This window comes from Boleophthalmus pectinirostris, unplaced genomic scaffold (assembly GCF_026225935.1).
Source record: "Boleophthalmus pectinirostris isolate CB_2022bp ecotype Guang Dong unplaced genomic scaffold, ASM2622593v1 HiC_scaffold_14, whole genome shotgun sequence".
Classification (NCBI taxonomy): domain Eukaryota; kingdom Metazoa; phylum Chordata; class Actinopteri; order Gobiiformes; family Gobiidae; genus Boleophthalmus; species Boleophthalmus pectinirostris.
The window spans coordinates 34,990,179-35,013,092 of NW_026571047.1; the positions used below are offsets into that span (position 1 = coordinate 34,990,179).

General features: G+C 47.2%; 2 protein-coding genes across 2 annotated transcripts in view; one reads left to right on the forward strand and one right to left on the reverse strand.

Annotated features, from left to right (window-relative positions):
• Positions 1-2,981, reverse strand: part of syt15 (synaptotagmin XV) — a 6,193-nt gene extending 3,212 nt beyond the window's left edge. Inside the window, exons 1-4 of the mRNA XM_055149949.1 lie at positions 2,975-2,981; positions 1,878-2,070; positions 1,600-1,805; positions 451-752 (exon numbers count right to left, since the gene is read on the reverse strand). Of these exons, the coding sequence (XP_055005924.1) occupies positions 451-752; positions 1,600-1,805; positions 1,878-2,070; positions 2,975-2,981 (708 nt within the window). The remainder of the gene's footprint in view (positions 1-450; positions 753-1,599; positions 1,806-1,877; positions 2,071-2,974) is intronic.
• Positions 2,982-13,145: 10,164 nt separating this feature from the next.
• Positions 13,146-21,601, forward strand: zgc:112285 (uncharacterized protein LOC561476 homolog). Its single transcript, XM_055150563.1, has 7 exons — positions 13,146-13,371; positions 14,710-14,819; positions 15,478-15,572; positions 17,160-17,439; positions 17,838-17,856; positions 19,228-19,391; positions 21,422-21,601. Exons 1-7 carry the CDS (start codon positions 13,236-13,238, stop codon positions 21,599-21,601), a joined length of 984 nt encoding a protein of 327 aa, XP_055006538.1. The 5' UTR covers positions 13,146-13,235.
• Positions 21,602-22,914: the final 1,313 nt, after the last annotated feature.

Sequence of the window (22,914 nt, forward strand, 5' to 3'; positions counted from 1 at the left end):
AGAACCAGGACCAGAACCAGGACTAAACCAGGACTGAACCAGATCAGAACAAGGACCAGAACCAAGACTAAACCTGGACTAAACCAGAACTGAACCAGGACTGAACTAGGACTGAACCAGGATCAGAACCAGGACTGAAACAGGACTAAACCAGGACATGGTCTTAGAGGAGACCTATGGGACCAGAACCAGACTCAGAACCAACCTGAAGACTGGCCAAGAGAAGACCAGCGGGCCCAGAACCAGGACTGAACCAGGACTGAACCAGAACCTAAGAGACTAGAACTAGGACTGAACCAGAACTAAACCAGGATCAGAACCAGGACTGAAATAGGACAAAATTAGGACTAAACCAGAACCTAAGAGACCAGAACCAGGACTAAACCAGGACTAAACCAAGACTCTACCAGAACTAAACCAGGTCTAACCCCGGTCCAAAGTGTGTGGTACCTGGAAGACGGCGCAGTGGTGGAAGTCCGGGTGGGCGCCGGTGTTTCGGGCTTTGACCTGCTGGGGGCGCCGCTCGTCCGGGAGGAGCCGGAGCTCGATCAGAGTCGGACTCGAGTGAAAACACAGAGGAAGATTGGACAAACGAAGAAGAGAAACGAGGAGCTGCTCCGAACGATGTCGGTACTCCACCGAGAAACAGAGGAGAGGAGACGAGGACGGAGGAGACGAGGAGAGAGGAGACGAGGACGGAGGAGACGAGGAGGAATAGAGGGAGGAGAGGAGGGAGCCGACAGGATACCAGCCTGAAAGAGAGAGAGACACAGAGGTTAGAAATAAAATACACTTCAGTGATCGTTTCCTTCACGTGAACATGAACCTGTGAACCTCTGTGTGACAAACACAAATGTACAGACACATTTTCTGTTATTTTGTAAATGGTTGTTTGTGTTTGTTCTGATGAGCAGCTCCTGGTTAATAAAACCCACTAAACCGTCAGTGTCTTTCATGTTTCTGTTTCATTTTGAGGCACGATACAAGAGACACAGATGAGTTTCCTCCGCAGGGCGTCTCCCTTAGAGACAGAGTGAGGAGCTCGGAGTAGAGCCGCTGCTCCTCCACGTGGAGAGGAGCGTCTGAGGGGAGGACGTCTGTTCTGACGTCTCCTGGACGTGTCCCTCAGGAGGTGTTCATGTCCCACCGGGAGGAGGAGGAGACCCAGGACACACTGGAGGGACCATGTCTCTGGACTGGACTGGGAACACCTCAGGTCCCACTGGAGGAGCTGGAGGAAGTGTCTGGGGTGAAGGAAGTCTGGGAGTCTCTGTTCAGACTGATGCTCCTGAGACCCGACCCCAGAGAAGAAGAAGAACATGGAGGATGGAAGTTCTCTTAAAATACACGACCTCCAGACTAGAATTAAACTCAGAACTATTAAGTCGATCATAAATCTGAAAACAAAATGAAAAACCTGATGTTACTTTTAAAATCTTGGTCAGATCAGAGAACCAGAGGAAACACCAGACACAGGGAGAACATGCAAACTCTACAAAGAAAAACCCTTTTCTGTCGATGTATTTAACCAGAGACCTTCCTGCTGTGAGGAGATGGGGCTAACCACTCTGCCACTACACTAGTGTGTTCTGGACTCACTGCTGACGCTCAGGGACCCGCGGTGGGTCTGGGCCTCCTTCTTCTGGTCCAGGGCTGGTCCTGACTCTGGTCCTGACTCTGGTCCTGACTCTGGTCCTGACTCTGGTCTTGGTTCCAGTTCTAGTCCTGGTCTTGGTTCTGGTTCTTTGGGATCTTCAGGTTTGTGTGAGACGAACCGAGGAGGAATCTCAAAGGGGATTTCAGGTCTAAGGACAAACAAAGACTCTTCAGAAACTTTAAATGTGACTTTATATAAAAGTAAATAAATTGTGACGAACACGGAGGCGACGCCCTGAGACACGAGCACCAGAGGAGCCGTACTCGCCGGGACCGGGGCCGCGCCGCTCATCAGCTCCTGGTATCGGCTCCGGTATCGGCTCTTCCTCCTCAGACAGTAAAAGGTCAAACCGACGAGGAGAGAGAGGAGGAGCGCGGCGAGGGCGAGCGACAGGGGGAGGAGCCAATCAGGAGCTGAGAACAAAACAAACTCGTTTAGAAACACGAGGGAATAAAGAGTTTGACCGTTTTCACAATCACATGTTTGAATAATAAATAATAGAACAGACCAGAGATGTGACCAGATCCAAACCTCACAGGACGATTCTCACCAGATAAATCTATCGGTTTGATATTTATTGTGATATTTTGGAGGCTGATAATTGTAAATGGGACAGTTTTTTCTTTTAAAACACCTTGACAAGATTTCAGTGCGAATTGTTTCCATCCTAATCCCAAGAATTTAAGTAAAAAACATGTTTCTTCATGTTGTTTGTGCTGAAATGCTTCTATAAAACCTGCATTTAAGTAAAGGAACTTGTGATTCGAGATATTGTGATGGTCGATGATACTGAGACTTTTGACGATACGATATCACGATATTTTTGTTATTGTTACATTCCAAACTGTAACACAGTCGGGGGGGGGCAGCACTGACACTACGGCCCCGGGAAGCGGCGAGGTCTGGGAGGGAGGAGCTGTGAAGCCTCCGGAGGGTCGCGCCTCCTTCTCCTTGAGTGTTTCCGACCCAGAGTCACGTGCTCCACAAAATCCAGTTGTGAAATCAAAAGCCAATCAGGAGCGAGGATGTTGAAGGTAACGCCTCTTTGGTTCTACTTCAGTGTTTTTGTTGGTTTAAAGGTTTAAAGTTGCATCATGTGACTTTTCATTCTCTATAGAGATGTTTTTGGGTTTCTGGAATGTTCTCTCTTATATTTATTAAACCACAAAGTTTTTAAAAACAACAAACTCAAATCTCACTCTCACTTCTGACCTGTAAAAGCCTCCTGATGTCACCTTAAAGCAGAAACATCTCCAAGGAGACGAAGTGTGGCTGAAGTTCTGTCATGAGAAAATAAAAGACTGAAAGTTTTCTTACCGCTCATCGTGCAGCTGTGGCCTCGCAGTAGCAGTAGCAGTATTAGTAGGAGTAACAGCAGTAGCATTAGTAGTAGTATTAGTAGTAGTATTAGTAGTAGTATTAGTAGTAGTATTAGTAGTAGTATTAGTAGTAGCAGTAGTTCTGTGGTGGTTCTGTGGGCAGGTGCAGGGTCAGGGAGGCAGGTGCATGTTTCTCATGACGTCTCTTATCTCTGACCCAAAACCCGACAGGTGAACTCTGCTTCTGACTCATTTAAAGACAAAGACTCGTTTTAAAAAATCTGATTTTAGAAAAAAAAAAAAAAAAAACTATCAGACCTGGTCCTTGTTCAGCTCCAGAGCCACTCTGTCCTTTGGTCGACTGAAGCTCATTTGGAATCACAAAATAAACATATCAACATGATTTGACGTCATGTCCAGACTAAAGCTGCATTATTTTATTTTAGAGGTGTTTTTTTTAAATTCTAAATTAAGACATGTCATAATACCCGGCATGTCTAATCTAGGCCGAATGTTTAAAAAATACTAAAGTGCTGCTACTGTGACAATGAAAAAAAAGTCAAAGTAGTGGGACGCTTCAAAAATAATGTTTATGCTGCTGCTCCGACAATTAGACGTCAGTGTGTTAGGTCCCGTTCACACTAGTGTGTATGTGAGTGGTGTTGTTGTGTGTACAGTGTGTACTGTGAGTGTGTGTTGTGTGTGTGTTACAGTGTGTGTTGTGTGTTGTGTTCACACTAGTGTGTATGTGAGTGGTGTTGTTGTGTGTACAGTGTTGTTCACACTAGTGTGTATGTGAGTGGTGTTGTTGTGTGTACAGTGTTGGTTCACACTAGTGTGTATGTGAGTGGTGTTGTTGTGTGTACAGTGTTGGTTCACACTAGTGTGTATGTTGGTCCAGATGTGTCGGGGACTGTGGGACTCCTGAAAACTCTGATCCTCTGCTGTAGGAGCTGGAGTCTCGTCTGATTGGACACTGTGTCACTGTGTCACTGTGTCACTGTGTCACTGTGACTCGCTCCTTCTGATTCTCTGGGTTCGTGACGTCGTCATGTGACGATGTCACAGGAAACAGTTTAAACAAACCAGAGACAAACAGGAACATGTGGGGAATCTTCCCCAGGTGCACAGGTGTCCTCAGGTGACGAGGGGATTTCCAAGATCCGGTCCATTTTGTCTCCGTACAGATTCCCAGTCCAAACTCTGAGCCGCCGCACTCGTCTTAAAATCCAGTTCAGTAACAGCTGAACTTCGCCGTTGGTCCACAAAAAGACGTTTTCACATTTGCCATCTTCCTCGACTCGACATCAGCTGCTGCCACTTCAGACGCGACGACGTGACGCCACAACGCGACGACGTGACGCCAGCCGAGTCATGTGACGCCAGTCGAGTCATGTGACCAGTGTTTCAGGTAGTTTCATGTTACTGTGTGGAGGGACGGCTTTGATTGTGACACAGAAACGACGTGTCTGGACATAAATCGAGTCTCTGATCTGGTGATTCATTTCAGTGTAAACGTGACCTAAACAGCACCGTGACCTCTTCAACTGTTCTTCACAAACTACGTCTTGATTTGTGTTAAAACTATCATTTATTTTTACAATAGTTAAAATTCCACCAAATTAAATCAACCTTAGACAATCAAACTCTGCCACAGGCCCAGAGGAGCACGACTGATGACTTCTGTACCACCACCTGATGATGTCACAGCGTGGGACAGAGCACTGTGAGCCGTGCGGAGGCAGACGGGGTTTCTCTGCCGCACAAATGTGTAAAAATAATCGTCCGCTCTCTCCGCGCGGCTCGAAAAAGTGAAGTCTGAGTCGGAGATTGGACGGAGGCTAATGGGATGAAGCTAATCCTCCCAGCTAATGCTAACGGCTAACGCTAAATCCCCCCGGCAACAACATCCTGCACCGGAACCTGATCTGGCACAATTTATTTACTTTTTACACTGGATTTTTTTACAAGACGTTTTAAGAAAATGAGGCTGGAGGTGAACACTTTGAAACTTAAGATTTGATGGTTTAAAAGTTTGAAAAATGTGAAAATTAGCAGCTCCATTTCAAATCCAAGGTCAAAACTACAAAACAAACGGTGAGTACAGTTTATTTTCTTACAATTCCACTTCAAACATCTTAATCATATTGTTTACTAAGGTTATAAACTCAAACTGTAATTCTGTGGTCTTATTTTCTGTGATTATTTTTGTCGTGGGGTCATTTTGGGACGACTTTTATCATGAATGAAACACAGTTAATCCAATTTACGCACATTAACTAAGTGACGACTTAAAATGAACGACTTGGAGGTTTTGGTTTGACGTTTGGCTCCAGAGTTTCTGTGTAAAGTTAAAAGTTAAATCAGTTTTTGATTATTTAATCTGGTGAAATCTGGTCAAGTTAATCTGGAGCTGATTTGGCGACAGAATAAATCAAACAATGGAAAAAAAATCTCTAATCAGTGTCCTGATTTCATCAAATAACTTTGTAATGTTAATTACACAAAATTTTTAATTAACCAGAATTTCACTGTTTATAGTTAAATGTTAATGAAAACCTGAAATTCTGATTAAATTTTCAGTTATTTGTCTGAGACCTTAAATTTATTCAAAACCCTAAAAGTAAAAAACAAAGACTCCAGCAGATTTAATCACATTAGAACAGAATTAAAGCTCCACTGCGGGACATTTCCTCACATTAGGACAGTTAAAGCTCCACTGTGGAACATTTTATTTATGTGTATTAAGGATTTATGTGCATAGGTGACTCAGATACTTTGAGTGTTTTAGCACAAATGTCAGTTTTCAACACCGTCCATTTAAAAAAATATAAACACCTAAACTTCCTGCACAAAAACACACAAGACACACAAATTACACACATTAGTTTCCAATTTTAAATCAGCTGGTTGCAGTTCCACAGTCTGGCTCCTGTGTCAAAGACTGTGACCCAGAGTCGTGTGCTTGGGGACGACACAATCACCTCGAGCTCCTCTTGTGTTCGCTCTGTGTGCAGTTTACGCTCCTGGGAAATTCTGAATTCACTGGTGTATCAGAGTGAAGACACACTCTCCCCGGGGTCACACTGACCCGAAGAAAATATGTTTTCCTTCCCGCTCTCTTGAGGCGGGTCAATCAGACCAATCAGTGAGGGTTAAAAAAGAGTTCAAGATGATTAAAATGAGTAAAATGTTCAAAGTTAAATAGGTTATGTTTGTTTAAAATGTCACAGTGTCTTGGCTTTTTGTCAAGGATCTTAAAGTTCGATTTGTAAAATGAACAGAAGGTTTCAGAGATCGTGAGGTGATACAATTAGATCGATGTGAGAAGATCATTACGTTCATGAAGAGTTTAGAAGTCTGGAGCGTTAGATCTTTACGTATGAAACAAAAGCAACTGAGACTATTTTTAATCTTCTTCACTAATTATTTTGTGTAACTGACAAATTTGACATTTTCATCCAGAATGAGGCCAAGGTTTTTAACTTTACTTTTCTTGTGAATAATCTCCTCAAAGTCAGTTTTTTGCTTGTGTACATACAGAGAAACAAAGAGAATTTATTTTTTTCACATTCAAAGTCACTTTAAGGCATTTAGAGATCTGCTGTAAGGTCTGACTCACAGATTACAGATTACAGTTAAAGTTCCACTGCGGGACATTTCCTCGCTTTAGAACAGGGATAAAGAGGGAGAGGACAGTTTGTGACACAGTCCAGTCAATAATGATCTTGTTTTTTCTTCAGATCTGGACCATGTCTCGTCCTCTGCGCCCGGCGTCCGAGCGTTACTCCGTCTGCTGCTCCGTCCCAGACTCCGGATCCTTCTGCAGCCAAGACGAGCGACACCTCTCCACCTCCTCCTCCGAAGACGCTCCCATCTTCTCCATCTCCAAAAGCTCCGTGAACGTCGTGGCCTCGTCCCCGCGCCGACACGACCCGACCTTCCCCAGACCGGAAGTGCAGCGCAGCTCCAGCACTTCCGAGCAAAACTGTGACGTGAACGTGCTCCAGAACAACTCGCTTTTAACGAAACAGAACGTGGATCTGCACAGCCCGGACCCGCAGGCCCTGAGCGAGCGCTGGAGGAGCAGCGTGGAGCGATGGAGCAGCTGCAGCGCTCACAGTCGCAGCAGCACCCCGGACACCGTCATTTACCGAGGACCGCAACCTTCAAATGTGACGCCAGAGAAGCTCCCGGAACCGTCCAAGCTGGCATCCCCTCCTACCAGAACGCCCTCGCCGCTCTCGTCCCCGCAGCTCACTCCTTCACAAAACGCCAACGTACAACTCGCGACGTCAGAAAGTCAAGAAAATTCACTTTTAAATCCGTATTCGCCGCAGTTTTCGCCGTTACAAGCTAAAAACATCTCGCCACTTCCACCAAAAGAGCTGCTCCGTTTCACTTTCCCATCTCCGGTTTCCAGTTCAGTCAGTTTGGAAAAGTTTGCGGCGGAGGACCCTCTTTACGCCGTGAAAAGTTTGGAAATCGACGCCAGTTTAGACGAACTCTTAACGAACATTTCGCCACAAAATTTAGAGCTGCGATTCGAAAACCAAGACTTTATTTTACCGGATTTCACAAACTTTCCACCCTCTCTGAGACCGCCGCTCGCCACGTCTTTGAGCGATACTTATCTAGGCGTTTGCTGTCGTTGCAATGAACATTTCTGCAAAAATAACGTCGATTTTCGTCATTTAGGAACAGAGAAAATTCGCGAAGAAGCTACAATGACTTCCAACGTTCAGCTTGTCGATATCGGCGTCCAAACTTTTTCGCCGGTCTCTTCTTGGTGGAATTTGAAACGGAACAATTCCAGCGCTGGTTCTCAGTCCATCCTGGGATCTCCGCCGGGTTCCAGGTTGAACCTCCGATCTCCGGTGGGTTCGCATTCTAATTTAGTATCTCCGTCTTCGAGCATGTTCGTGATCCACAGCGACGACGAGGAACGCAAGATCGAGAAAGAGGATCTGACTTTGGAAACGTCGTCGAACGTGGAAATCGAGCGGCCCAGATCGTGTTTGAAAATCCACGACGAGAACCGGGAGATGGGCCGGAGGAGCAGCATGAAGCAGGTCCAGTGGGACGAGGACGGGATGACCTGGGACGTTCACGGAGCCGCCATCGACCCCGAGGAGCTGAACATGGCGATTCAAAAACACCTGGAGCTGAAATGCAACGCCGAGGAAGAGGAGGCGAAACTGACCAAACGGAAATCCTCCAAGAAAAAAAGAGCCCCCAAACCGCCCGTAAACTTAAAACCACCGGTGATTCTGATAGAAGGAAGGAGGAAAGATGAGTGGAGGGAGGGAGAGAAGAAGGATGGAGAGAAGAGAGAGGGACAGAGGAGGGAGGGAGAGGGGGAGCAGATAGAGGAGAGAGAGGAAGAGGAGATGAGGAGAGGCTCTCGGTCTCCGGTCATACAGAGGAAGAAGAGCGCGATCCGGCCCTTTAAGAAGCCGGGATGGTGCGGAGGATCCAGCAAACACGACTGAAGCTAAAGGCTAACACGTGCTAACAACTTACTAACCAGTGTTGCCCAATACATGTATCGAAAACTCCGGACTTCAGGTCATCGCACAATTTATACTGGGAAGGATCCTCCGAAAAAGTGATCATCAAACCTCCATGTTTGTTTTCCCAGTGGGACGTGTCTGTTGTCAAAGTCGATCTTTTCAAGTCTTTTGAACCATTTCACTTTTGTTTCTGGTTCTGATATTGTCATATTTTAGTTTTGGGATTCGGACATTGTTAATTGTTGTGGTTGTTGGATCCAAACAGCGGAAAACGACTCAAGAAATGTGTTTGTGAACTTCATAAATACAAAAGTGAATCAGATGTGTGTGACTCAAACCTCCGTTCAAACTGTTTCTCTTCCCAACGGAATTGAAAAATAGTGAAAGGTGAAGGTGATGGGCAGGATTGATCCACAGGAAGAAACAAAAAGGAAACATTTGTCTGAGTAAGAAATCATCCCGAGTTTACAGAGAACATTTTGTATGTGGAGTAACGACAAAACAAAATCCCGTTTGTTAATGTAGAGGAGCAGAAGACAAACAGACCGAGCTGCACTTTCTTGTTCGTGTGGTTTTACACAAACATCAAGTCTTGGTCTCTTTGCAGTGGAAGTTGTTTCTTGGTGAACAGTTGGAGACTTTCACTTTGGCGTTGACATTTTAAATTCGTAACTGAGGTTGAGCGAAGAATCAGGATTTTGTTTTGTCGTCGCTCCACATACAAAATGTTCTCTGTAAACTCGGGATGATTTCTTAGTCAGACAAATGTTTCCTTTTTGTTTCTTCCTGTGGATCAATCCTGCCCATCACCTTCACCTTTCACTATTTTTCAATTCCGTTGGGAAGAGAAACAGTTTGAACAGAGGTTTGAGTCACACACATCTGATTCACTTTTGTATTTATGAAGTTCACAAACACATTTCTGGAGTCATTTTCCGCTGTTTGGATCCAACAACCACAACAATTAACGATGTCCAAATCCCAAAACTAAAATATGACAATATCAAAACCAGAAAAGTGATATGGTTCAAAAGACTTGAAAAGATCGACTTTGACAATAGACACGTCCCACTGGGAAAACAAACATGGAGGTTTGATCATCACTTTTTCAGAAAATCCTGCCCAGTATAAAATGTGCGATGACCGGAAGTCTGGAATTCAGGATGTGTGTATACGAGCTTCTTTTACGTTGGGACGTTGGGTGGGGAGGGGAAGCCTTAGGTGGGTGCAGATCATATTTGGGCGACTTTCAACATTTTTTTTTTTTTTTGTCTCTGTGAGTCGTTGGAATAATCTGCCGACAGAGACTCAAAACTGCACAGGGTTTCAAATGTTTACACTTTTGACAAAGAAGTGACCGATCTCTAAACAAGTTTGTGCAAGTTATGGACGAGTGGTGTTTGAATGATCAGTACAATGTAGAATGTAAACAGTCTATGTTCAGACTGTGTACAGTCTATGTTCAGAACATACATGCTCTTTGTTCAGAACATACACGCTCTTTGTTCAGAACATACACGCTCTTTGTTCAGAACATACACGCTCTTTGTTCAGAACATACACGCTCTTTGTTCAGAACATACACATTCTTTGTTCAGAACATACACTCTTTGTTCAGAACATACACGCTCTTTGTTCAGAACATACACGCTCTTTGTTCAGAACATACACATTCTTTGTTCAGAACATACACGTTCTTTGTTCAGAACATACACGCTCTTTGTTCAGAACATACACGCTCTTTGTTCAGAACATACACGCTCTTTGTTCAGAACATACACATTCTTTGTTCAGAACATACACGTTCTTTGTTCAGAACATACACGCTCTTTGTTCAGAACATACACGTTCAGAACATACACATTCTTTGTTCAGAACATACACATTCTTTGTTCAGAACATACACGTTCTTTGTTCAGAACATACACGCTCTTTGTTCAGAACATACACATTCTTTGTTCAGAACATACACGGTCTACGTTCAGAGGTTCAGTTCAGGTCCGGTTCTGTTTTGATTTTCAGGTTCTGTGTTTTCTGTTCTTGTCGTAGTCGAGGTTTTAGTCGAAAACTGATGATTTTCATTTTTAAACGTGATGAAATCTCTGTTCTACATTTTACCAAAGGTTTTACAGAACATGTTTCCTCAATCTGCCAATGATTTTAAAAAGACAAATATTCTGCTAAACTAGGGCGACCAAATGTCCGTTTTTCACGTCCTGTCCTGGGCGTCCGTTTTTTTTTTTTTAAAGTGATGTAAATGTTCAGGTTTTCATTTCCTTTCATTGGGTCTTTAAACTGAGCGTCTCTCGTCGCGTCTGTGACTCAGAAGGAGCGAGACACAAACAGTGGGTCAGTCTGAAACACGCCGAAGCACAAATGCACATTTAACGATGACTTGGACAAGAAATTCTCTGTTTTCCGTCTCGGTCGGGACAAGTGTGAGTCCATGTGCACAGTTTGTGAGGTGAGAGTAGCTCAATGTCGAGGCTCCACCCCCCAGCCCCGGTCAGGTGGTTTCACAAACAGAAAAATGGTCACTGTACGTTAAACAACATTTTTTTCTGTGATAAATGAAAATGCTGTTTTACATTGAACATGTTTCTCAATACTGACAAAGTTTTTTTAAAAAAAAAAAAAACCCGACATTGAATCACACGTTTAGTCAACGATTTAATGTTTTCAGTGACAAATGTTGTTGGGTGTTTTTTGGTTGATGAGGACGTGTTTTTTGAACGTGTCTGGACAGAAATCACTTGACCCTATCTGACAACACTGATGCTAACACGTGCTAACAACATGCTAACAACATGCTAACAACATGCTAACAAGACGCGAGTGATGTGTGATTAAAATCTCTGCACCTGATTAAAAAAATATTCACAGTGGTGGAAGAAGAACTCTGTTTTGACTCAAGTAAAAGTAAAAGTATCAATAAAAAAATCACACTTCCAGAGTAAAAAGTAAAAGTATTTTGTTTGAATTTTGAGTTTTTTTAAGACTTCAAATGTCGTGATTTTGATTCAGATTTGGTCTGAAACGTCTGAAGCAACAGTTTGTTTTTTTTCCAGCTGTTTTTATCTGTATGTTTTTGTTGTTTAAATTATGAACATGTTAAAAAATAAACCATTTAGAATCTGCTGTTTTATATTGTCCACGTGTTTCTCTTTGTCTTTTGTTCAAGATTCTACATTCTGTTATTTTATTTTAACTTCCTGTTTTAATTATTTTGTTTACACACAAAACGGAAAAAAGAACAAAATAATAAGTGTTGTAGCGGCCGAACTCGCCCTCTGCAGGTCGGTCTTGGCTGCAGTGTGTGTGTGTCTCAGACGTGTGTCTTTATAAAAAAGTCCAAATATTGTGTTTCTCAGTTTTTTGGTGAAACTTACAGACACCAAAAATACACAGGATCAGAACAGACGACGGTTAAAGACTAAACCTTCACACTGCAACACCTCAGTGTGTTTCTCCCTCCTTATATAGAGCAGTAAAACAGCGCCACACAGTGGTGGGAGGTGGAGGTGTAATATGGCTCCAACAGTGGAGGTCATAAGATGAAGTGAGGTTCAGGAGCAGGACCAGGACCCGACCGATTTTGTGTTTAAATGAAAAATGGAAAAAACAGATAACGGACGTTTCCCGTTTACGTGACTTCAGTGACTGTGATGCTGGACTGAACCAGGACTGAACCAGGACTGAACCAGGACTGATCCAGGACTGATCCAGGTCCAGGACCAGACCGGGACCACACCGGTCTTAGTCCCGTTCTGGTCCCGGACCTGGATCAGTCCTGGTTCAGTCCTGGTTCAGTCCGGCATCACAGTCACAGAAGTCACGTAAATGGTCATTATCCATTTTTTCCATTTTTCATTTAAACACAAAATCGAAAACTGAAAAAACAAATCATTGTCTGTTTTTTTATTTTGGTTTTGGAGACAAATAATGAAGAAAACTGTTGTTTTTTTGTTTTCTTATTTTTGGTTTTATATTGAAAAATGAACGAATGATACACAGATTGTCTCGTCTCCCTCAGGTTAAACAAACCCTCGATGACTGAGGAGAACGACGGACCAGCTTCATTTAAAACCTGAAACAAGTGAAAAGTGAAGTTTGAGTCGTTTACAGAGAGAACAGACGCTTCACTTTCACAGACGCTTCACTTTCACAGACGCTTCACTTTCACAGACGCTTCACTTTCACACAGACGCTTCACTTTCACAGACGCTTCACTTTCACAGACGCTTTCCACTTTCACAGACGCTTCACTTTCACAGACGCTTCACTTCACAGACGCTTCACTTTCACAGACGCTTCACTTTCACAGACGCTTCACTTTCACAGACGCTTCACTTTCACAGACGCTTCACTTTGTAGATCTGCTGATAAACAACCTGGAGTCGAGCAGAACAATGAATTCAGAATAAAAAAAACGTCACATAAACATGTCTAACTTTTTCTGACCAATCATAAGTCTTGGTGTAAAAGTGGGCGGGGTCAGAGCGGCGGTCGTGCTGTTGTTCTGTTCTCTGAGGTCGTTTGGAGGTCAGAGTTCAGGTTCAGGGTTAAATGTTGTTGTTGTTTACCTGCTGCCGTCCCTTTTGTCTCCTCTGTGTGTCAAAACTGCTGATACTCGACCCACAATGCACCTGGGCGCCTCCGAACCCTCCAGCGCTGCCTTTGTGCCGTCGAGCCTCTGTATTTAAGCGCGCGGCCTCGGAGCGCGGCTGATTTCACCCCGAGGCGACCATGGCCCCAGAACCCCCCCCTCGTCTGCTCCGCGCGCTGCTCCTGCTGCTGCCGCTGCTCTTGAGCAACACACCAGCGACGCAGACCCACACCCTGAGCCCCGGAAGAGAACCACAGCACAAGATCCTGCACCTGGGTGAGACCGACACCCGACCAAACACTTCAACATTTAAACACTTCAACATTTAAACACTTCAACATTTAAACACTTCAACATTTAAACACTTCAACATTTAAACACTTCAACATTTAAACACTTCAACATTTAGATTTGTCCAGAATGTTCCACACTGTGACTTTAAAGCATTTTATCTCCAGAGAGACTAAACCAGACCAAGATCCAGGTCAGATCTGTGGAGAGGCGACGCCGCTCACAGTCAGAATGTCTGTTTTTTTGAGGTTTAGACCTGGTTTAGTCCTGGTTTAGTCCTGGTTTAGTCCTGGTCCAGTTCTGGTTTTGTCCTGGTTTAGTCCTGGTCCAGTTCTGGTTTAGTCCAGGTTTAGTCCTGGTTTAGACCTGGTTTAGTCCAGGTTTAGTCCTGGTTTAGTCCCGGTCCAGTTCTGGTTTAGTCCTGGTTTAGACCTGGTTTAGTCCAGGTTTAGTCCTGGTTTAGACCTGGTTTAGTCCTGGTCCGGTCCTGGTTTAGTCCAGGTTTAGTGCTGGTTTAATGATTTGTCTGGAATGTTTCACAGTGTGGCTTTAAATCTTTCTATCTCCATGGAGACCAAACTAGACACAGTCAGAGGTCAGATCTGTGGAGAGGAGAGTCGTGTTTCTGACTCTAAATCCTCCTGTGATTGAATAAATGTAAAGTGGAGCTGTTTAAAGTCACACTGTGGAACATTCCAGACAGACCAGTGACGTCTCCATAGAAACAAACAGGTGACAGACTCCACCAGAAAGTTCCACAGTGCAGCTTTAAGATAAAAACAATGATTATTTCTGTCTTTAAAAACAGACTTTTTAACATGAGAATTTAAAAAAAGTTTTTTTTAGATCAGAGCTGGAGTCGTTCACACGTTTAACAAACTGAAAACACTCTGTTCCACCTTGTGATGTCATCATGTGGTGATACAGGAAGTGCTCCACTGTGTTTTTAAACTCCACACACCTTCACTAGAATCGTTCAGGAGAGATTAGGAAATACAAATGTGACTTTATCCAAATGAAACATAAAAGGAGCTGCTCACCTGAAAACTCCCACCTCATGACATCACAGGGTGGAGCAGAGTGTTTGGAGCTTTGCAGATTTAGACTCATAATAAAGATTTACTCAAACAAAACAGAACAGCAGCTCTGAGTTCTTCTTCTTCTTCTTCTTCTTCTTCTTCTTCTTCTTCTTCTTCTTCTTCTTCTTCTTCTTCTTCTTCTTCTTCTTCTTCTTCTTCTTCTTCTTCTCTTCTTCTTCTTCTTCTTCTTCTTCTTCTTCTTCTTCTTCTTCTCCTTCTTCTTCTTCTTCTTCTTCTTCTGCAGACTGGCCGTCCGACTGTGGGACGCCTCATTTCAAACCAAACATGGCCGAGAGAATCGTGTCCGGGAACGAAGCTCGACCGCACTCCTGGCCCTGGCAGGTCTCACTGCAGGTACTACAAATACTACAAATACTACAAATACTACAAATACTACTACAGAGTACTACACAGGTGTAGCACTCTGTATAAATATTACTACTACTACTACTACTACTCCTGTCTGTCCCAGGTTTGTCCTCGTGGTTCTAAACACGACATCCATAAATACTACAGTACACAGAGTACACAGAGTACACACAGAGTACACAGAGTACACAGAGTACACACAGAGTACACAGAGTACACAGAGTACACAGAGTACACAGAGTACACACAGAGTACACAGAGTACACAGAGTACACACAGAGTACACAGAGTACACAGAGTACACACAGAGTACACAGAGTACACAGAGTACACAGAGTACACACAGAGTACACAGAGTACACACAGAGTACACAGAGTACACACAGAGTACACACAGAGTACACAGAGTACACACAGAGTACACACAGAGTACACAGAGTACACAGAGTACACAGAGTACACACAGAGTACACAGAGTACACAGAGTACACACAGAGTACACAGAGTACACAGAGTACATACAGAGTACATACAGAGTACACAGAGTACACAGAGTACACACAGAGTACACACAGAGTACACACAGAGTACACACAGAGTACACACAGTACTGCAGATATATTGACATGTTCTTGTCTCTCAGGTTCGTCCTCGTGGATCTAAACATCACATCCATGTTTGTGGAGGAACTTTGATCCACAAGAACTGGGTCCTGACGGCTGCACACTGTTTCCAGAAGTACGTACAGAATACTGCCTATCTACAGAGTACTACAGAGTACTACAGAGTACTACAGAGTACTACAGTACTACAGTACTACAGTACTACAGAGTACTACAGAGTACTACAGAGTACTACAGTGTACTACAGAGTACTACAGAGTACTACAGTGTACTACAGAGTACTACAGAGTACTACAGAGTACTACAGAGTACTACAGAGTACTACAGAGTACTACAGTGTACTACAGTGTACTACAGTGTACTACAGTGTACTACAGAGTACTACAGTGTACTACAGAGTACTACAGAGTACTACAGAGTACTACAGTACTACAGAGTACTACAGTGTACTACAGTGTACTACAGAGTACTACAGAGTACTACAGAGTACTACAGAGTACTACAGAGTACTACAGAGTACTACAGTGTACTACAGAGTACTACAGTGTACTACAGTGTACTACAGAGTACTACAGAGTACTACAGTAGTGGTTGGTTTCAGATTGTAGAATGAGCAGGTGTTGTACTCGGGGGGTCAGTCAGTTTGATCAGTTTGATCAGTTTGATCAGTTTGATCAGTTTGTCACATTTTACTTTACCATAAAATATCCAAAAGGTAAAAGCACAAATGTTGAACCTGCTGTTTTCAGTGATTATTATTATTATTATTATTATTATTATTATTATTATCATTATTATAAACTCAACTCAAGATTTCCCTCTATTACAACATGTTTTTGCATTTTAATAATTTTAATTTTAGCTGCCTCCAACTTATATTGGCCTTTTGTGATGTCATCTGAAACCCAACAATACTACAGTACTACTACAGTACTACTACAGTATACTGCAGTATATATATATATATATATAGAGAGAGAGTAAAGTATATACTATACTGTAAATACAGGGCATCCTCAGGTTTGACTGACCCAAACTGAAGACTTTTAAAGACCTTTTTAAAACCATTTGAATGAAAATTAAGACCAACATCACCTCCAATATTCAGGCGAAAAACACCAGGTTTAATTCTAATAAAAACGACCATTTCTCACTGATTTAAATAACAAAAATACTTATTCAGAACTCGTTTATAGTCGTTTGCGTCACTTTAAAATGGCCCAAAAAATCATTTATAACATTTTAACAGACAAACTAAGTATCGTTTGTTCAAACTCCAGATGAGACGTTCGTTCCCGTTTTTAAGGCCTTAATTTAGGAACGTGACATTTAAAACCTTTTAAAGACTTTTAAAACCCCGCGGCTGCACAGTCACAAATGACTCTAGTGGTGTGTGGATTTTAAAAACACAGTGGAGCAGGAAGGTGGAAGGTGGAACAGAGTGTTTTGAGTTTGAGAGAAAAACTCGTGTTAAATGTGCAGAAACAAATGAAACAAAACACGAGTCCAGAGGAAACGACTGAAAACAGAAAAGAAGGGATTTTATATGAATCTGATAAACCTGTCCCCCTGTCCCTCTGTCCCCCTGTCCTTCTGTCCCTCTGTCCCTCTGTCCCTCCTGTCCCTCTGTGTCTCTTGTCTCTGTGTCTCTTGTCTCTTCTGTCTCTGTGTCTCCGTGTCTCCGTGTCCCTCTGTCCCTCAGGGGGAAGGCGGAGGAGGCCGGCAGCTGGAGGATCGTTTTGGGGAAACACAAACTGAAACGTTCTGAAACGGCCGAGAGGATTTTCCCGGTGAAGCGGATTTACCGTCACGAGAACTTCCGTTACCCGACGCACAGCGAACTGGACTACGACATCGCCCTGGTCAAAGCCGCCGCCGACATCCACCCGTCCCACGCCATCCGCTACGCCTGCCTGCCGCGCAAACACCTGAGCCTGCAGCCCGGACACTACTGCTGGGTCACCGGCTGGGGGACACGCGGGGTAAGAGACGCACCGGGGGGGGACACGCGGGTAAGAGACGCACCGGGGGGGGGGACACGCGGGGTAAGAGACGCACCGGGGGGGGGACACGCGGGGTAAGAGACGCACCGGGGGGGGGGGGGGGCACGGGGTAAGAGACGCACCGGGGGGGGACACGCGGGGTAAGAGACACACCGGGGGGGGGGACACGCGGGGTAAGAGACGCACCGGGGGGGGGGACACGGGGTAAGAGACACACCGGGGGGGGGGACACGCGGGGTAAGAGACGCACCGGGGGGGGGGGACACGCGGGGTAAGAGACGCACCGGGGGGGGGACACGCGGGGTAAGAGACGCACCGGGGGGGGGGACACGCGGGGTAAGAAGAGCACCGGGGGGGGGGGGGACGCGGGGTAAGAGACGGGGGGGGACACGCGGGGTAGACGGGGGGGGACGCGGGTAAGAGAGCACCGGGGGGGGGGGACACGCGGGGTAAGAGACGCACCGGGGGGGGGACACGCGGGGTAAGAACGCACCGGGGGGGGACACGCGGGGTAAGACCGGGGGGGGGACACGCGGGGTAAGCACCGGGGGGGACGGGGGACACGACCGGGGTAGAGACGGGGGGGACACACCGGGGGGGGGACACGCGGGGTAAGACGCACCGGGGGGGGACACACCGGGGGGGGACACGCGGGGTAAGAGACACACCGGGGGGGGGGGGGGGGGACACGCGGGGTAAGAGACGCACCGGGGGGGGGGGACACGCGGGGGTAAGAGACGCACCGGGGGGGACACGCGGGTAAGAGACACACCGGGGGGGGGGGACACGCGGGGTAAGAGACGCACCGGGGGGAGGGGGGGGGACACGCGGGGTAAGACACACCGGGGGGGGACACGCGGGGTAAGAGACGCACCGGGGGGGGGGGGGGGACACGCGGGGTAAGAGACGGGGGGGACACACCGGGGGGGGGGGGGGACACGCGGGGTAAGAGACGACCGGGGGGGGGGACACACCGGGGGGGGGGACACGCGGGGTAAGAGACGCACGGGGGGGACACACCGGGGGGGGGACACGCGGGGTAAGAGACGCACCGGGGGGGGGGGACACGCGGGGTAAGAAACACACCGGGGGGGGGACACGGGGGGACACGGGGTAAGACACCGGGGGACACCGGGGGGGGACACGCGGGTAAGAGACACACCGGGGGGGGGGGGGGACACGCGGGGTAAGAGACGCACCGGGGGGACACACCGGGGGGGGGGGGGGGGGGGGACACGCGGGGTAAGAGACACACCGTGGGGGGGGGGACACACGGGGTAAGGACCTGGGGGACACGAGGGGTTAGGACAGAGGAGGGACTGAACCATGTCTGGATCAGGTCTAAACAAGGACCACCTACAAAGACCAACTGTCCCACGGTGGGTTCACATTTACACATAAAACTGGGACTAAATTCAGAACAAATCCTGGACTAGACCAGAACCAAACCAGGTCTACATCTGGACTAAACTCAAACCAGGACCAAACCAGGACAAGTGGAAATGCAACTTAAACCAGGACTTCTTTAGTACCTGGACTAAATCAGGTTTAACCCCGGTCTGACCCGGTCTGACCCGGTCTGACCCCGGTCTGACCCCGGTCTGACCCGGTCTGACCCCGGTCTGACCCGGTCTGACCCGGTCTGACCCGGTCTGACCCGGTCTGACCCGGTCTGACCCGGTCTGACCCCGGTCTGACCCGGTCTGACCCCGGTCTGACCCGGTCTGACCCGGTCTGACCCGGTCTGACCCGGTCTCTGGTCCTCAGGGGGAAAGGAGAACGTGTCTCTGGCGGAGGCGCTGAATCAGGCTCGTCTCCCGATCATCGACTTTAAAACGTGTCGACAGAAGAAGTTCTGGGGCGACCGAGTTCGAGACTCGATGATCTGTGCAGGATTCAGAGACACGGAAGATCCACCTGCAGCCTGCCAGGTACGAGACTCCGCCTCCCCTGCTCTCTCTCCCTCTCTCCCCCTGCAGCCTGCCAGGTACGAGACTCCGCCTCCCCTGCTCTCTCTCCCTCTCTCCCCCTGCAGCCTGCCAGGTACGAGACTCCGCCTCCCCTGCTCTCTCTCCCTCTCTCCCCCTGCAGCCTGCCAGGTACGAGACTCCGCCTCTGATCTGATCTGGTTTCCGTTGGCGCTGGTTCAGAGTTGGTTGAGAAATGAGAATCACGTCCAGTGAAAAACTCAACCTTAAGACATTTCATATTTAAGACATTTAAGAAACTGATGGAAGCAGCAAAGTCAAGTCGATTAAACAGAGAAAAACACCAAACCGTTACTATGGCAACAGACACCAGCTCTTCTCTGGTGTCAGTTCGTGCTGCTCAGGGTTCACTCTTTTTCACCAATATTTCAAAATTTTTCCATGACTTTTTCCTGCACTAAAATGATTTTTCCATGACTTTCCAGCACCTGCATGTGTAGAATTGATCATAGTTTTAGTGTAAATCTAAAATGTTTAACTCTTTCCACTTTATGGTTTTTTAACATTTTAAATCCTGTCAGTGTGTTTATTTTCGTCAGTTTTAAACAAAAGACTCATGAAAACTGAACACAACACTGGAGCGAAGGAAACGGAGACTAAAATTCCATGACTTTTCCAGGATTTCCATGACCGTGGGAACAATGACTGCAGCTCAGCCCAATCTCTCTCTCTCCACACTCTCTTCCTCTCTCATCCCTCTCTTCTTCTCGTCTTCCGCAGGGGGACTCGGGGGGGCCTCTCTCCTCCTCTCTCATCCCTCTCTTCTTCTCGTCTTCCGCAGGGGGACTCGGGGGGGCCTCTCCTCCTCTCTCATCCCTCTCTCTTCTCGTCTTCCGCAGGGGGACTCGGGGGGGGGGGGCTCTCCTCCTCTCTCATCCCTCTCTTCTTCTCGTCTTCCGCAGGGGGACTCGGGGGGCCTCTCCTCCTCTCTCATCCCTCTCTTCTTCTCGTCTTCCGCAGGGGGACTCGGGGGGGCCTCTCCTCCTCTCTCATCCCTCTCTTCTTCTCGTCTTCCGCAGGGGGACTCGGGGGGGGCCTCTCCTCCTCTCTCATCCCTCTCTCTTCTTCTCGTCTTCCGCAGGGGGACTCGGGGGGCCTCTCCTCCTCTCTCATCCCTCTCTTCTTCTCGTCTTCCCGCAGGGGGACTCGGGGGGCCTCTCCTCCTCTCTCATCCCTCTCTTCTTCTCGTCTTCCGCCGCAGGGGGACTCGGGGGGGCCTCTCCTCCTCTCTCATCCCCTCTCTTCTTCTCGTCTTCCGCAGGGGGACTCGGGGGGCCTCTCCTCCTCTCTCATCCCTCTCTTCTTCTCGTCTTCCGCAGGGGGACTCGGGGGGCCTCTCTTCCTCTCTCATCCCTCTCTCTCTTCTTCTCGTCTTCCGCAGGGGGACTCGGGGGGGCCTCTCCTCCTCTCTCATCCCTCTCTTCTTCTCGTCTTCCGCAGGGGGACTCGGGGGGTCCTCTCCTCCTCTCTCATCCCTCTCTTCTTCTCGTCTTCCGCAGGGGGACTCGGGGGGGCCTCTCTTCCTCTCTCATCCCTCTCTTCTTCTCGTCTTCCGCAGGGGGACTCGGGGGGGCCTCTCCTCCTCTCTCATCCCTCTCTTCTTCTCGTCTTCCGCAGGGGGACTCGGGGGGTCCTCTCTTCCTCTCTCATCCCTCTCTTCTTCTCGTCTTCCGCAGGGGGACTCGGGGGGGGCCTCTCCTCCTCTCTCATCCCTCTCTTCTTCTCGTCTTCCGCAGGGGGACTCGGGGGGGCCTCTCCTCCTCTCTCATCCCTCTCTTCTTCTCGTCTTCCGCAGGGGGACTCGGGGGGGCCTCTCTTCCTCTCTCATCCCTCTCTTCTTCTCGTCTTCCGCAGGGGGACTCGGGGGGGGCTCTCTCTCCTCTCTCATCCCTCTCTTCTTCTCGTCTTCCGCAGGGGGACTCGGGGGGGCCTCTCCTCCTCTCTCATCCCTCTCTTCTTCTCGTCTTCCGCAGGGGGACTCGGGGGGGCCTCTCTTGTGTCAGTTGGATCGCGATCGCTGGGAGGTTCACGGTGTCGTCAGTTTTGGTCCGATCGGCTGCACCGTCGAAAACAAACCCAGCGTCTTCACCAGAACCACGGCCTACATCCCCTGGATCGAGGCCACGCGCATCCGGGACTTTTTCCTCCACTGAACCAGGACCAGGATCACGACCGAGACCAGGACCAGAACCAGACCAGGACCAGGACCAGAACCACGACCAGGAACAGAAACTGGACCAGAACCAGGACCAGCGCCTACATCCCCTGGATCGAGGTCACGCACATCCGGGACTTCTTCCTCCACTGACCAGGACCAGGACCAGGACCAGGACCAGAACCAGAACCAAGACCAGGAGCAGGGCCAGGAGCACGTCTACATCCCCTGGATCGAAGCCACACACATCAGGGACATTTTCCTCCACTGAACCTGAACCAGGACCAGGACCAGGATCAGGACTGGACCAAGACTGGACCAGGACCAGGACTGAACCAAGACTGGACCAGGACCACTGCTCACATCCCCTGGATCAAGGCCACGTGCATCAGGGACATTTTCCTCCACTGAACCAGGACCAGAGTCAGAACCAAGACTGAACCAGAACTAAACCAGGACTAAACCAGATCTAAACCAGGACTAAACCAGATCTAGAACAGATCTTAAACAGCTTCATTGAACCAAGTCAAAGCTGAACCAGAGACTTTTACCACAGGGTCTAAACCAGGACTAAACCAGATCTAAACCAGGACTAAACCAGATCTAAACTAGGACTAAACCAGATCTAAACCAGGTCTACACCAGGACTAAACCAGGACTAAACCAGATCTAAACCAGGGACTAAACCAGGTCTGAACCAGGACTAGACCAGGGATTAAACCAGGTCTAAACCAGGACTAAACCAGGGACTAAACCAGGTCTAAACCAGGTCTAAACCAGGACTAAACCAGGTCTTCTTCCACCACAGAAAAACATCCCTGGATTTAAATTCATGTTCAACTTTTGTTACTGTAAGAAAAATAAACATTTATAAAAAGTACATTTGTGGACTTTTTAAAAAATTTAATAAGTTTTTGAATATTTTTTTGAACATTCGTACATTTCTCCTTTTTCACGATTAACACGCTGTAAATCCAGTTTTGAATCACTGTTTAATCATATATTTATATTCCAAAGTTCATATAACACGAGTTCACACATTCACAGATCCTCTCGTTTCCTTCGCTCGTGTTTCAGACGAACTCGAGCGTTTCAGTTTCCGTTTCCGTCTCAGTTCGCTTCGTTTTTTTGGCCCTCGATGAAAAAGGGGCGGGGCCAAGGCAACAAAACTCACAATTATTCTTTTATTCTAAGTTTGGATTTTAACGACATTTTGAGTGGATTTACATCACCTCCTTTAAGCTCAAGCTTCACTGTGGTTGGTCAGATCCACCTGTCAATCACAATCACTGACGAAGGACGGCCAATAGG

Excerpts from the sequence above, each read along its gene's own strand:
- zgc:112285 (XM_055150563.1), top strand. The coding sequence starts at position 13,236 with ATGGCCCCAGAACCCCCCCCTCGTCTGCTCCGCGCGCTGCTCCTGCTG. Across the intron at positions 13,372-14,709 it reads GCACAAGATCCTGCACCTGG|ACTGGCCGTCCGACTGTGGG; the intron begins GTGAGACCGACA and ends CTTCTTCTGCAG. Across the intron at positions 14,820-15,477 it reads CCTGGCAGGTCTCACTGCAG|GTTCGTCCTCGTGGATCTAA; the intron begins GTACTACAAATA and ends CTTGTCTCTCAG.